At 34.8% G+C, this 14683-nt stretch overlaps 1 protein-coding gene across 2 annotated transcripts in view; it reads left to right on the top strand.

Moving 5' to 3' along the window:
* sema4gb (sema domain, immunoglobulin domain (Ig), transmembrane domain (TM) and short cytoplasmic domain, (semaphorin) 4Gb) overlaps positions 1-14683 on the top strand; it is a 38030-nt gene that overhangs the window by 16856 nt on the left and 6491 nt on the right. For both annotated transcript variants that reach the window (XR_012341430.1, XM_073828077.1), the window contains exons 3-13: positions 3133-3284; positions 3383-3445; positions 5557-5655; positions 5765-5855; positions 5940-6053; positions 6360-6514; positions 9839-10014; positions 11743-11881; positions 12050-12272; positions 12529-12644; positions 12752-12903. Coding sequence is in view for 1 of the 2 variants with exons in the window: in XM_073828077.1 (XP_073684178.1) it covers positions 3133-3284; positions 3383-3445; positions 5557-5655; positions 5765-5855; positions 5940-6053; positions 6360-6514; positions 9839-10014; positions 11743-11881; positions 12050-12272; positions 12529-12644; positions 12752-12903 (1480 nt within the window). In the remaining variant the exon portion in view is untranslated. The remainder of the gene's footprint in view (positions 1-3132; positions 3285-3382; positions 3446-5556; positions 5656-5764; positions 5856-5939; positions 6054-6359; positions 6515-9838; positions 10015-11742; positions 11882-12049; positions 12273-12528; positions 12645-12751; positions 12904-14683) is intronic.

Raw genomic sequence — 14683 nt, forward strand, 5'->3', positions numbered from 1 at the left:
TTCTATATACTTTTGATTCAGTAGAAAGAACCGACTCATAAGAGTCATTCGTTTTGGAATTAGACTACACTGATTGTGCTGTATGCTTTTGATTCAGTAAAAAGAACTGGCTTATAAAAGTCATTCGTTCTGGAATTAGACTACACTGATTGTGCTGTATGCTTTTGATTTCCTAAAAAGAAATGACTTTAGACTTAGACTTAGTCAGAAATTGGATTACACTGGTTGCACTGTATGTTTTTGATTTACCAAAACTCTAGAGTCATTCGTTCAAAAATCGGACTACTACACTGTTTTTTATATGCTTTTGATTCACTAAAAAGAACTGATTCAGTCAGAAATTGGACTGCACTGGTTGCACTTTATGTTTTTGATGCACAAAAAAAAGGTTCAGTCATTTGTTCAGAAATTGGACTACTATACTGATTTCTCTATATGCTTTTGATTCACTAAAGAACTGGCTCATATGAGTCATTCGTTTTGGAATTAGATTACACTGATTGTGCTGTATGCTTTTGATTCACTAAAAAAGAACTTGAGTCATTCGTTCGGAAATCGGACTACTACACTGTTTTCTCTATATGCTTTTGATTCACTAAAAAGAAACGACTCATAAGAGTCATTCATTTTGGAATTAGATTACACTGATTGTGCTGTATGCTTTTGATTCACTAAAAAGAAACGACTCAGTCAGAACTTAGACTACACTGGTAGCACTGTATGCTTTTGATTCACTAAAAAGAAACGACTCATAAGAGTCATTTATTTTCGGAATCAGACTACACTGGCTGCACTGTATGCTTTTGATTCACTAAAAAGAAACGACTCATAAGAGTCATTTGTTTTCAGAATCAGACCACACTGGTTGCACTGTATGCTTTTGATTCACTAAAAAGGAACTTGAGTCATTCGTTCGGAAATCGGACTACTACACTGGCTTTTCTATATGCTTTTGATTCAGTAGAAAGAACCGACTCATAAGAGTCATTCGTTTTGGAATTAGACTACACTGATTGTGCTGTATGCTTTTGATTCCCTAAAAAGAAACGACTCAGTCAGAACTTAGACTTAGTCAGAAATTGGATTACACTGGTTACACTGTATGCCTTTGATTCACTAAAAAGAACCGACTCAGTCAGGAATTGGACTACACTGGTTGCACTGTATATTTTTGATTGATCAAAAAGAACTCAAGAGTCATTCGTCCAGAAATCAGACTACTACACTGGTTTCACAATATGCTTTTGATTCAGTAAAAAGAACCGGCTCATAAGAGTCATTCGTTCAGGAATCAAACTACACTGGTTGTGCTGTATGCTTTTGATTCAGTAAAAAGAACCGGCTCATAAGAGTCATTCGTTCAGGAATCAAACTACACTGGTTGTGCTGTATGCTTTTGATTCAGTAAAAAGAACCGGCTCATAAGAGTCATTCGTTCAGGAATCAAACTACACTGGTTGTGCTGTATGCTTTTGATTCACTAAAAAGAACTGGCTCATAAAAGTCTTTCGTTTTGGAATTAGACTACACTGATTGTGCTGTATGCTTTTGATTCACTAAAAAGAACTGGCTCATAAAAGTCTTTCGTTTTGGAATTAGACTACACTGATTGTGCTGTATGCTTTTGATTCACTAAAAAGAACTGGCTCATAAAAGTCTTTCGTTTTGGAATTAGACTACACTGATTGTGCTGTATATTTTTGATTCACCAAAGAGAAGAGTGGTTTGTTCAGAAATCAGATTACTACACTGGTTTCTCTATATGCTTTTGTTTCACTAAAAAAATGACTGTCAGAAATTTGACTACACTGGTTGCACTGTATATTTTTGATTCACCAAAGAGAAGAGTGGTTTGTTCAGAAATCAGATTACTACACTGGTTTCTCTATATGCTTTTGATTTACTAAAAAAAAAAAACTGGCTCATATGAGTCTTTTTTTCAAATTCCTGACTGTAAGTTAGTTATTTTCAGTGAATCAAAAGCATACAGGACAACCAGTGTAGTCTAATTCCAAGACGGATGACTCTTATGAGCTGCTTCTTTTTAGTGAATCAAAACCATATAGAGAACCACTCAAAAGAACCCGCTTCATTTGGGAATAGGAGAACACTAGTTTCTCTGTATCAAAGACTTTAGATATGCAATACAGAGATGGTGGGTTTATGTTATTATGAATGAGAGGAAGCGCAACGTGCAGTATGGTGGAAAAAGTGGCGCCTTACAAAAAAAGAGCCAATCAGCAGTTGATAGTCATTGTGTCACTGCAGCTGCTGTTAAAGGCTTTGGTTGTCATAGAAACAGTCAGTGTCCTGAGATGTGCTTAGGGCTGCACAAGCACATTCACTGGACTAACCTGAAATAAAACAACATTCATGGGACAGTTTACCTGTTCAAGTAGAAGGCATTCAGAGGTGCTACAACTATGGCCACTAAGTGAACAGACTTTCACAAAGGGACACACATATCTTTTACATTTTAATTCCATGCTGTTCCATGCTTGCATGCTGGATTAACAGTATATTGTTGCTGATGTAGACTTTAGCACCGTGTTTGGGGGGATGGGTGTTTTGAGAGGTTGAGAAAGGGCATTTGAGGGGTACCATGGTTGATATGTGGCCTAATACTGCCAAGTCTCATCAGCATAGCCCACCCGTCTCTCAGTATGGGGCAGGAAATCTCAGCATGCCATTGCATGATTAGATGGGCAATACAAGTCCTTTACCCTTCAGAATGTGCCTGGTTTACTTTGTGCCCTTAATTTGAGGAAGCAGACCACCCAAATACGTCAACATTTCAGAAAGACACTTTATCATTGTACATGAAAACAGTGTTAAATCCACTCCCCCCTTTTTGTTTTGTTGTGCCAGCATTTACTTTTTTTACTGTGGAGTTAGACCTTCTCATGCAGCTGAACGAAGCTTTGATTTATTGTTATGTTTTCATGGTCATGTTTTCTTTGTTTCCATTCAGTTTATTCATAAGGATTCAGCTCTCCATCTGTTCATCTCAGGTCAAATATTTCTAATAATAGACCAAACAGTGTAGAGTTATGAGTGGAGCTCTATGTTGTTGACACGATTTGGTCATGTTTGTCCCTGTTTTTCTAACTGGGTCTCTCTTGCTGTTCGCAGGGCTGCTGGGTTGCAATCGTTTCCGTGGAGCTGCAGTGAACTACAGCTCTCTGTTACTGGAGGATGGACCAGGGCTGTTGTATGTTGGGGCCAGAGAGGCCATTTATAAACTGGACACTACCAACATCTCTGACATCAATATTTCTCTATCTGTGAGTTTTGCTTTTGTCACAGTAATTTTCAGTATGTTTCATTCCTCTACCTAACGCAGTTGAGCTGATCATAGTTGTTGTCCATATTTGTATAACAGCTGGAATGGGCAGCATCTGCTGAACAGAAGAGACAGTGCTTGGGCAAAGGAAAGAACAATCAGGTATTTGCCATTTTTTATGTTTAGGACATCCTCCTCTAAATCCTGCAGCTCAACTCAATGTCATGCGATTGATTCCCAGGGAACATACAATGATAAAATGTGTAGCCTCTGTTTTAGATAAACGTTTCTTTCAAGTAGATATATAAATTGAAAAGTGCTACAGTAAATAGCATAAAAAGCTGTGCTTTTTGTGATAAATAGATAACAGTACAGGAAACTATACATCACATGCTCAAAAGTTCTTGTGCACAGTCAACTCGAAACAAGATGATGATTGATTTTCCTGACAAAGGCAAAACTAATGGTGGTTATAATGTAAAGAAGTGAGAGTGAGACAAAATATAATCCAATATAATTCAATTATGCTGCTATAATAAGAATCACAAATTTTGTTTTGAAATGTTTCCTTTGCAACTAGCTATTTCAAGTAGCAAAAAATGCTTTTAAATGATTTTAACTATAAGAACCAGATTCACATGGAAGCCTGTTTCTGCCACTGAAAAAAAGGTAATTGTGGCTTTTTATTTCACAATTCTGATTAGTTTCTTGGAACTGCAAGATCTAAACTTGCAGTTGCAGGTTACAAAGTCAGTATTGCGTGATATAAAATTGCAATTGCAAACTCAAAATTGGCAGATTAATATAAACTTTTTATTAATATAAAAAATTTTATTTATATAAAAAATTATATAAACTGTCAGTTGTGACTTTTTTTCTCAGAATTGCGAGTTTATATCTCGCAATTCTGACTTTATAACACAAAATTGCAAGTTATGAAGTCAAAATTGTACAATATAAATGTGCAATTCGGAGAACATCTGTCCCCCCCCCCCTCCACTTTATAACTAACAATTGCAAGTTTATATCTTAAAATTCTGAGAAAATATAAACTTGCAAATGCGGAAAAAAAATCTGAATTGCACGCTTTTATTTCACAATTCTGACTTTATAACTCTCAATTGCTAGTTTATTTCATGCAATTTTGGGAAAAACAGTCAGAGTTGCGAGTTTGTATTACATAATAGGCAAAAGGCAAAATTGTCAGATATTATGAGAAAAGTCAGAATTGCGAGATGTAAACTCGTAATTACGTGAAAAGTCAGAATTGCAAAAAGTAAACTCGCAATTTCGAGAAAAGCCAGAATTGCAAGATGTAAACTTGCAATTGTGAGAAAAAAAATAATTGCGAGATATAAACTTGCAATGACGAGAAAAGTCAGAATTGTGAGATATGAACTTGCAAATGACGAGAAAAGTCAGAATTGTGAGATATGAACTTGCAAATGACGAGAAAAGTCAGAATTGTGAGATATGAACTTGCAAATGACGAGAAAAGTCAGAATTGTGAGATATGAACTTGCAAATGACGAGAAAAGTCAGAATTGTGAGATATGAACTTGCAATTACGAGAAAAGTCAGAATTGTGAGATATAAACTTGCAATTATGAGAAAAGTCAGAATTGTGAGATGTAAACTCACAATTGCGAGAAAAAAGTCAAAACTGCGAGATATGAACTCGTAATTACGAGAAAGGTCAGAATTGTGATTTGTAAACTCGTAATTACATTAAAAAGTCAGAATTGCAAAGAGTAAACTCGCAATTTCAAGAAAAGTCAGAATTGCAAGATGTGAACTTTCAATTGTGAGAAAAAAAGAATTGCGAGATATAAACTTGCAATTACGAGAAAAGTCAAAATTGCGAGATATAAACACATTTGCAAGAAAAAAATCTGAATTGCGAGATGGAAACTCGCAATTGCGAGAAAAAAGTGAGAATTATGAGATGAACTTGCATTTACCATTAAAAAAAGTCAGAATTGCGAGTTTTTATCTCAATGCAGTTCTGAGAAAAAGTTAGAATTGCGTGAAGTAAACTCTCAATTACGAGAAAAATCTGAATTGTAAGATAAAAAGATGCAAATACCTTTTTTTTTTAATTTTTTATTCAGTGGTGGAAACGGGCTTCCATAGATTCACACTCTCAAACATTTTTGACTATTGGCAGTTTTCTCCCAAGCACCCCCTAAAGTCTTCATATGGTACTGCATAATGCATCTTTATTTGTTTTGGAAAATGTGTTTCAGAACAACTTCTTGCTTGTTCCCACACAGACTGAATGCTACAATCATGTGCGGTTCCTGGACAGATACAATGACACTCACCTGTACACCTGCGGGACGCATGCCTTCAGACCTCGCTGTGCTTACATAGTGAGACCTTTACCTCACTCATTCTGTACATCATTTTGCAAAGGGTCATTAATGTTTTATATTATATCCTACTATAAAAAGGTGCTTATAAATCTCCTGTTTTGGTCAGGATGTGGCACACTTTACCTTTGTGCGTTTCGAGGAGGGAAAGGAGAAATGCCCTTACGATCCCACAAAGGGCTACACTGGATTTATAATAGGTAAGTGATTTAGATTCATAACCTTATTTCATAACCATCATTGCATATTTGTTCTACTGTGACCTATAAGATTTGCTGTTACAGATGGTGAGATGTACTCTGCCTCGCAGTATGAGTTTCGTAGCATCCCTGATATACGACGCAACTTTCCCTTTCCCAACTTGCGGACAGACGATTCCCCAACACGATGGCTGCTGGGTTAGTTGAATATTTTGTATAAATATCAGTAGAATAGTTAATTGCTAAAGCTCAGGTCCCTCTGTTAATGTTATATTCATACTTGCTGTCTCATCTGCCAAACAAGAATCAGAAAGTCTGATTGTTTAGAATAGTAATAGCACAGATAGAACATTAAAAGGAACAGAAGATCCCAGAAGAGTCACTATATTTTAATCAATAAACACTGTACTTTGAAACTTCTCAGACACACAATAAGATCTGTAAGGCTCATAATTGGTCCATTGTGGTGTGGGCAGCAGTTAATGCTGATGTTCTTTCTCGTAGAGTCAGATTTTGTCAGCTCAGCGTTACTCAGAGAGAGCATCAACAGCTCCGTCGGGGACGATGACAAACTCTACTTCTTCTTCACGGAGAAGAACATAGAACCGACAGCTTACTCCAGCCAGACCAAAGTGGCAAGGGTGGCCCGTGTGTGTAAGGTAAAGTTTGGGATATATATCTTGAATAGAAACTGTTGTGTCCTGATTTGTATTTTTCAAAGCTGGTGTTCAAATTTGCATTAACAAGACATTTCGCTCCTAAGTACAATTCAAATGAGCTGAAATTATTCAGAGCTCCTTGACAGCGCCAGCCTGACCTCATGTCACCACACGTTCCTGGAGGTTTTTGCGGTTTGCCACTGTTGCCGGGCAGAAAAGGCCCCACTACCTCTTTCTCGATCACTTTCCTTCTCCCACACATGCTCCCCCACCTGCATTACTCTCATCTCATTTAGTGTCTTCATTGTGCTCAGATAAAAACCAGCCAGCATTTTCCCCTCACCGTTATATCTTCATCTATTTCACGCCTGCATTCACTCTGCAGCTAACACTTCACAGCTCTGGGAAGCAGGTCAGGTCCCTTACTGTTTGACTTACTGAGTTAGGAGGGAAAGAAGCTCCAGTCCAAAGTAGGCCACACTACACACACACATCCATACGGCTGATTACACACATGTACACTGACACGTATACACTACTGTTCAAAAGTTTGGGGTTGGTAAGATTTATAATGTTTTGGAAAGAATGCTCACCAAGATTGAATTCATTAGATCAGAAATACAGTAAAAAAAAAATTTTTGTTTTTTTTTGTTTACTGTTTTAATATATTTTGAAATGTATTTTATTCCTGTGATTGCAAATCAAAATTTTCAGCATCATTACTCCAGTCTTTAGTGTCACATGGTCTTTCAGAAATAATTCTAAAATTTAAAAATTTTAAATAGTATTACTAACATTATAAATGTCTTTAATGTCATTTTCAGTTATCTAAATAATATAATAATAATAATAGTTTCTTGAACAAAAAGTCTTACTGAGCCCGAACCTTTGAAAAGGTACACAACCAGTCAAAATTTTTTGAACAGTAAGATTGTTTATTGTTTTTTAATGTCTCTTCTGCTTACCAAGCCTACATTTATTTGATCCAAAGTACAGCAAAAAATTGTAAAATATATTTACTATTTAAAATAACTGTTTTCTATTTGAATGTATTTTATTTTTAAAATAGTAATTTATTCCTGTGATTTCAAAGCTGAATTTGTAGCATCATTACTCCAATCATATGATCCTTCAGAAGTCATTCTAATATTCAGATTTTTATTATGTTGAAACCAGCTGAGTAGATTTGTTTTGGGTTTCTTTGATGAATAGAAAGTTCAGAAGAACAGCATTTATTTAAAATAGAAATGTTATGTAACATTACAAATGTCTTTATCCTCACTTTTGATCAATTTAAAGTACCCTTGCTAAATAAGTGTATTAATTTCTATAATGTCTTTCCAAAAAAAAATGTATACTATTATACTGGTATAATGTTATAAAAGTTTTTTTTTTTAGATAAACGCTGATCTTTGGCTCTCTCTAGTTATCAAAGAACCTAAAAAATATACTCAACTGTTTTAAATACAATAATAATAAATAATAACAATTGTTTCTTAAACAGCAAATCAGCATATTAGAATGATTTCTGAAGGATCATGTGACACTTAAGACTGGAGTAATGATGCTGAAAATTTAGGTTTGATCACAGGAATAAATTACTATTTAAAATATATTCAAATAGAAAGCAGTTATTTTTAAATAGTAAAAATATGTCAAAATTGTACTGTTTTTGCTTTACTTTGGGTCAAATAAATGCAGGCTTGGTGAGCAAAAGAGACTAAAACATTAAAAATCTTACTGTTCAAAAACTTTTGACTGGTAGTGTGACACACAAGAAAATTTCAAATGTTTTATTACCTGATCTGAATCTTCAGGTTAAAATTAAATCTAAATAAAATTATTATTAGTTGTGAAAAACTTAGATAAAGTAGATAAATTAAAAACACCAGTCTCACCTCAATAAACAAAGTTTTGGTGTAAGCTGAACTTCAAGATGATGTTGAAGAACAATTGGAAGATGTTCTTTTAAATTACTTCAATTTGTCTTCTAAATGTAGGCAACTCTTACTTACTATAAAAATCTTTTGTTGACTTCATTCGGTGACTGAGAAATTATTTTAATTAAGCAGGTTCACCAAGGGGAACACTAATCATCCTAACAGTGATTAGTGCACAAAACAACAATAAAAGTTAATCAAATTAAGTACAGCAACAAACGATTAATACTAAGTGTCCCTATACATCACTGTGCTTTGACCCTTAAAAAAATAAATAAATAAAATAAAAATGAAAATGCAAAGCGCAGTAGCAAATGCATGAAGTTTATAGTGCAAACCCTAATTTATAGTCCAAATTACCAGAGAAAATAAACATCTAAACATCTAAATAGCAATTATATGTAAGGTAATCTAAAGTAAATATTGCTTTTCAGTGTTTACACATCATAAATACATTCCATATTAATTAAGAAAATATTTCCAGTCAGATTAACAAACCATGCCTTGCTGGGATAATGGCAATAATGAGCAGGAGGGAAATGATTATTCTGCCCCAGATGTCTTCCTATTGTACATTATCTCTGTTTTTCTCATTTCAACTACGAAGAGATTGGACATTTTTTTCTACAGCCGGTATAAACAGTGTATATTTTCGAAATAAAAAGAATGAAATTCTTATGGGAAAAACTTTTCAGTGACACAAATATCTGATACTCAGATCATGTGACAGTATTGCCAATAACTTTTGTTGTGGAGAAACTGTACCAAAAGGATGTATTTCCTTTACTCTTATATTTGAGCCATCCTCATTTCTGGTCTGAATGTGAACTGACACCGAAATTAGCCTGAAGGTCCTCGTGTTAATGCTGGAGCCTGTTTCTGAGCAGAATGCTGTTAGCACATTTAGGACAGCTTTTTGTGCCCACAACTGTGTCATTTCAAGCTGAATGTTTAATTCAGGAGAGTTTCACATAGCAGTGCTTGGTGCATTTGGCTGTGAACTACTCTCAAGGGTATATGTGAATTATGCAAAAAGCCATGGGGTGGGTTGATAGAAATTCCTCAGATAATATTTTTCCTTTTTTATTATGTACCTCTGATTTGACAGTTGACAGGGATTTGCAGTGTGATGCAAAGCTACATCATAATTTGTAATTTAAACTCAATAATGTCACATCCCATTAGATTATAAATTAGAGCGATTATTATGTTCATTATTTGTTAATATTTTTACAGCTAGTTAAGTGTGACTCATGCCCCTGAGGAGACTGCAGACTTTGCATAATATGTGTCGTTTCTACTCCTCTATTGAGTTAATACAAATTAACCATACTTTTAGATGTAATTTGCTTTTATATCTGTTGTTTTTTGTTTGTCATCACAGGGGGACATTGGAGGGCAGAGGACTCTTCAGAGGAAGTGGACGTCCTTTCTTAAGGCCAGACTGGTGTGCGCCATACCAGATTATGAGCTTCATTTCAACGTCCTACGCAGCGTTTTTGTCATCGAGGGAAGCAACGTACACAACACTGTCTTTTATGGTGTTTTTGGACTTGAGTGGTGAGAAAATTTACTTTTTCACAGATTTGTTTGTGAACCTGCGAAAAGGTTTTCGAATGTGTACCATTCAGAATTGAATTAGGAATGCCTTTCGAATTATGGAAGATACTGTACTGTTTTTGCTGTACTTTGGGTTAAATAAATGCAGGCTTGGTGAGTAGAAGAAACTTTTTATATTTAAAAAAACATGAAAAATCTTACTGTTCAAAAACTTTGGACTGGTATTGGTACGATAGATAGATAGATAGATAGATAGATAGATAGATAGATAGATAGATAGATAGATAGATAGAATGACAGATAGATAGATAGATAGATAGATAGATAGATAGATAGATAGACAGACAGACAGACAGACAGACAGACAGACAGACAGACAGACAGACAGACAAGTGCAATGTTATCAATTAAAGTTGTAACTTTGGCACCACATTGATTTTGTTAAAAATTTAAGGCTGCAGTTGAACATAAGCCTTCAGATTTAGTGGGTTGAAAGGTTTTACAGTGAGTGGGGTGCTGCAGTCTCATTAAATGTGATGTGAATAGAAGTAGCATTAATCTTCTAGCATGTGACCCTGTTATCTTCATTTTCAGAGGTTTTTTTTGACTTAAGGATTTTAGCATGAGAGCCCATCTCTAAAAATTCCCATGTGATTTCCTGGCTATAGCAGGGACACTCACAATAGGACACAGGGCACATGGCCAGTATTTGAAGAGAGAGAGAGAAAGAGAAAGAGAGAGAGAAATAGAAAGAGTATGCAGAGTCATGCTACATTAAATTGTCCTTTAAATGTCTACAGACTAGTTGAGGGCCATCAAATCATCAAACCTATTTCTAGGTAGTAAACAGGACAGAGCACTGAGTGGCAAACCTTTTATCAGCCTGAAGGGAGTAATAACATCAGTCTTTCATTTTGAGGCTTTCTAGTGTTATATCCCACAGGCCAAAACAATGGGTTTATTTCTTATAAGATCTATATTTTTCTGTAAGGATACCGGTTCAGGGACTGTCATTTGTATGTTTAGACAACACTTCTTGAAATATGACAAGTTGATTTCTCCTTCATCTATTACACACAAACAAATAAGTAAATAATTCACTAAATTTGCCCAACAGCATGTGGAAATTTGGTCTTTCAGCAATGTTTGCAATTCCACAATGGTGTAACCGACACTTGGGATAACAGACTGTGTATATTTACAGCGGAATTACAGTTGAGGAAGAAATACAGTTGAGGTCACCTTGCAGAATGTGCAAAATGTTAATTATTTTACCAAAATGAGAGGGATTATACAGAATGCATGTTATTTTTTATTTAGTGCTGACCTGAATAGGACATTTCACATAAAAGACATTTACATAAATTTCACAGGAGAAAATAATAGTTGGATTTATAAAAATGACCCTCTTCAAAAGTTTACATACACTTGATTCTTAATGCTGTGTTGTTACCTGAATGATCCAAGGCTGTGTTTGTTTTGTATTAGTTGTTCATAAGTCACTTGTTTGTCCTGAACTCTTCAGAAAAATCCAGAAAGATTTTTTAAAAACATTTTTCTGACTATAATTTCATTATTCAGGGATAACATAAGCACTTTAATAAAAAACATGAGCTTTTTATTTCTGCTTTTAATCCTTTGGAATGCCTTGCCCCATAGACTTGAATTGTAAGTGTATGGCCTTAAACCAGAAATCTCTCCCTCCTTCATTCTCTTTCTCACTGCCAGGAGAAATGTTAAGATGTCTGCAGTTTGTAAATATTCCCTCAAAGATGTCAAGACAGCTTTTGATGGGCCTTACATGGAACTACAGGACACCAAATGGAGAGAATACACTGGAAAGGTTCCAGAACCAAGGCCTGGCTCGGTGAGATTAAATTGAATTTTCAAAATAGTACCATAAACGGTTGCCTTCTAGTATCTGTTGTAATATAGCAGTAGGACAGCTCTTTGGGACTTGTATTGGAGTCTTGCATTATTTCTATTTTCACTCTTGTCAGGAATGTTACGTAACAGTGGCCTTGTTTCTCTTTAGTGTATAACTGATGAGCATCGTTCCAAACTCATAAATTCCTCCCGGGATCTCCCTGACAACGTACTGAATTTCGCCCGGAGACATGCTTTAATGTCCAGACAGATCGAGCCAGTGGGAGGACGTCCTGTGTTGCTCCAGAGGAGCGCGGACTACACCAAGATCGCTGTAAAACAGGTTGTGGCTTTGGATGGACGTGTCTATGACATGCTCTTCATTGGAACAGGTATTGTCCTTCATTCTTTTACAATTTGGGATTGATAAGGTTTTTTATGTTTAGAAGAAAACTCTTATGCTCACCTAGGCTCTATTTGTTTAAACAGGAATTCAGTAAAATTACAAAGAAAGTTCAAAAGAACAGCATTTGTTTGAAATAGAAAACATTCTGAAAAATTAGAAAGGTCTTTATAAATGGTGTTTTGATCAATTTAATACATGCTTGTTTCATACCTTGAAACTTTTGTTTGTGTGTTTGTCTTCAGATGAGGGCTGGTTACACAGGGCTGTGAAGATCGAAGGCCGTGTTCACATCATTGAGGAGCTCCAGCTTTTTAAAAAGAAACAACCAATCAATAACATGGTGCTATCACAAAAACAGGTACATGAATCACCTTGCACCTGTTAAAAACCAGCATATATCCAAGTATATAGCACAGACGCTTTTGGATCCCAAAGAAATCTAAGGATGTCCACTTTGTTCAACAGAACAGTATCTATGTGAGCGCCGACTCTGGAGTGGTGCAAGTACCCTTGTCATCCTGTGAGCGCTACACCTCCTGTTATGACTGTGTGTTTGCACGAGATCCACTCTGTGGCTGGGATGGCAGAGCGTGTGCTGAAATAGCTTATGCTAACAGGTAAAAGCAGACATCTGGTGTTTCTAATAACAGATACACATACATACAGTTTAGGTCAAAAGTTTACATCCCCTTTCAGAATTTGGAATATATTAGTTATTTTACCAAAATTAGAGGGATCATACAAAATGCATGTTAGAACCGATCTGAATAAGATATTTCACAATAAAGATGTTTCCATATAGTCCACAAGAGTAAATAATAGTTGGATGAAATATCTTATGAAATACAGGATGAAAACTTTTTGAATTTGAAGATTAGGGTAAATGTAACTTATTTTGTCTTCTAAGAAACATCGGTAACACTTTAGAATAAGGTTCCTTATTTAATATTAGTTAACCACATTAGTTAACATGAACTAATAATAAACTGCACTTATACAGCATTTATTAATCTTTGTCAATGTTAATTTTAACATTTACTAATGCAGTGTGAACTAACATGAACAAACAATGAACAACTGTATTTTCGTTAACTAACATTAATGAAGATTAGTAAATAAAGTAACAAATGTATTGCTCATGGTTAGTTCATGTTAGTTAGTACATTAACTAATGTTTAACTAATTAACCTTATTGTAAAGTGTTACCGAAACATCTTCTGTAGCCTCTGAAGGGCAGTACTAAATGAAAAAAGATTATATTTAGGCAAAATAAGATAAAATGTACACATCTCCATTCTGTTTAAAAGTTTTCACCGCCTGGCCCTTAATGCACTTGAAGCATCAGTGAGTGTTTGAACCTTATGTAATAGTTACATATGATTCCCTTAATTGTCCTCAGTGTAAAAAGATGGATCTCAAAATCATACAGTCATTGTTGGAAAGGATTCAAATACACAAAAATTCTGAAAAACTCAAGAATTTGTGGGACCTGAAGGATTTTTCTGAAGAACAGCGGGCAGTTTAACTGTTCAGGATCATTTAGGTAACAACATAGTATTAAGAATCAAGTGGATGTAAACTTTTGAATGAGGTCGTTTTTATAAATTAAATTTGTATTATTTTCTCTTGTGGACTATATGTAAATATCTTTTATGGTAAATTTTATTCAGTTCAGTACTAAATATACAATAACATGCATTTTGTATGATCCTTGTTTTTTTTGGTAAAATAATTAACATTTTGCAGATTCTGAAAGGGGGATGTAAACTTTTGACCTCAACTGTATGTACTATGCATGTTATTATAGTCCAAAAGTATTTTTTCTCTCAATGGCAGTGATTTGAAGGGAACCCCGGGTATTGAGTTTTCTACTACATATTTCAGTAAAAGACATAATTTACTTTATATTAACACCGTCCCCTCTGTGGGACGCCCAAGTTTACTTCACCATTTTACAAATAAATCCTAATCTAATCATGACAAACTATATATTGCTGGAAAGGTCTAAGGCTCCTAAATAGATACTGTACATTTTTTTGTGTTACAAATTATGTAGGAAAAATAATAGATTAATTTATGGCAAGAGTGCACATCAAAAATCTACTTCATAACAGGAGTTCTGACGTTTGTCACAAACATATTTCCTTGTTGCCTTTTTCCCTATAATACTTTAGAAATCATAAAAAAATGATATATCAGTTGAAAACTTAAAATCTCAAAATTAATCCTTTGAAAGCCAGTTTAAAATCAGACATTGCATTAAAATGAAAAATGTACATCAAAATCATATCACAAAATGTTTTCGTTCATGAATTTAATAAAAATTAAGTTTGAATTCTTCATTTTCACATCTCTGTTAAAAAATGGGAGTGACAGTTAAGGGGTTAAGCCATACAA

This window comes from Garra rufa, chromosome 22 (assembly GCF_049309525.1).
Source record: "Garra rufa chromosome 22, GarRuf1.0, whole genome shotgun sequence".
NCBI lineage: Eukaryota > Metazoa > Chordata > Actinopteri > Cypriniformes > Cyprinidae > Garra > Garra rufa.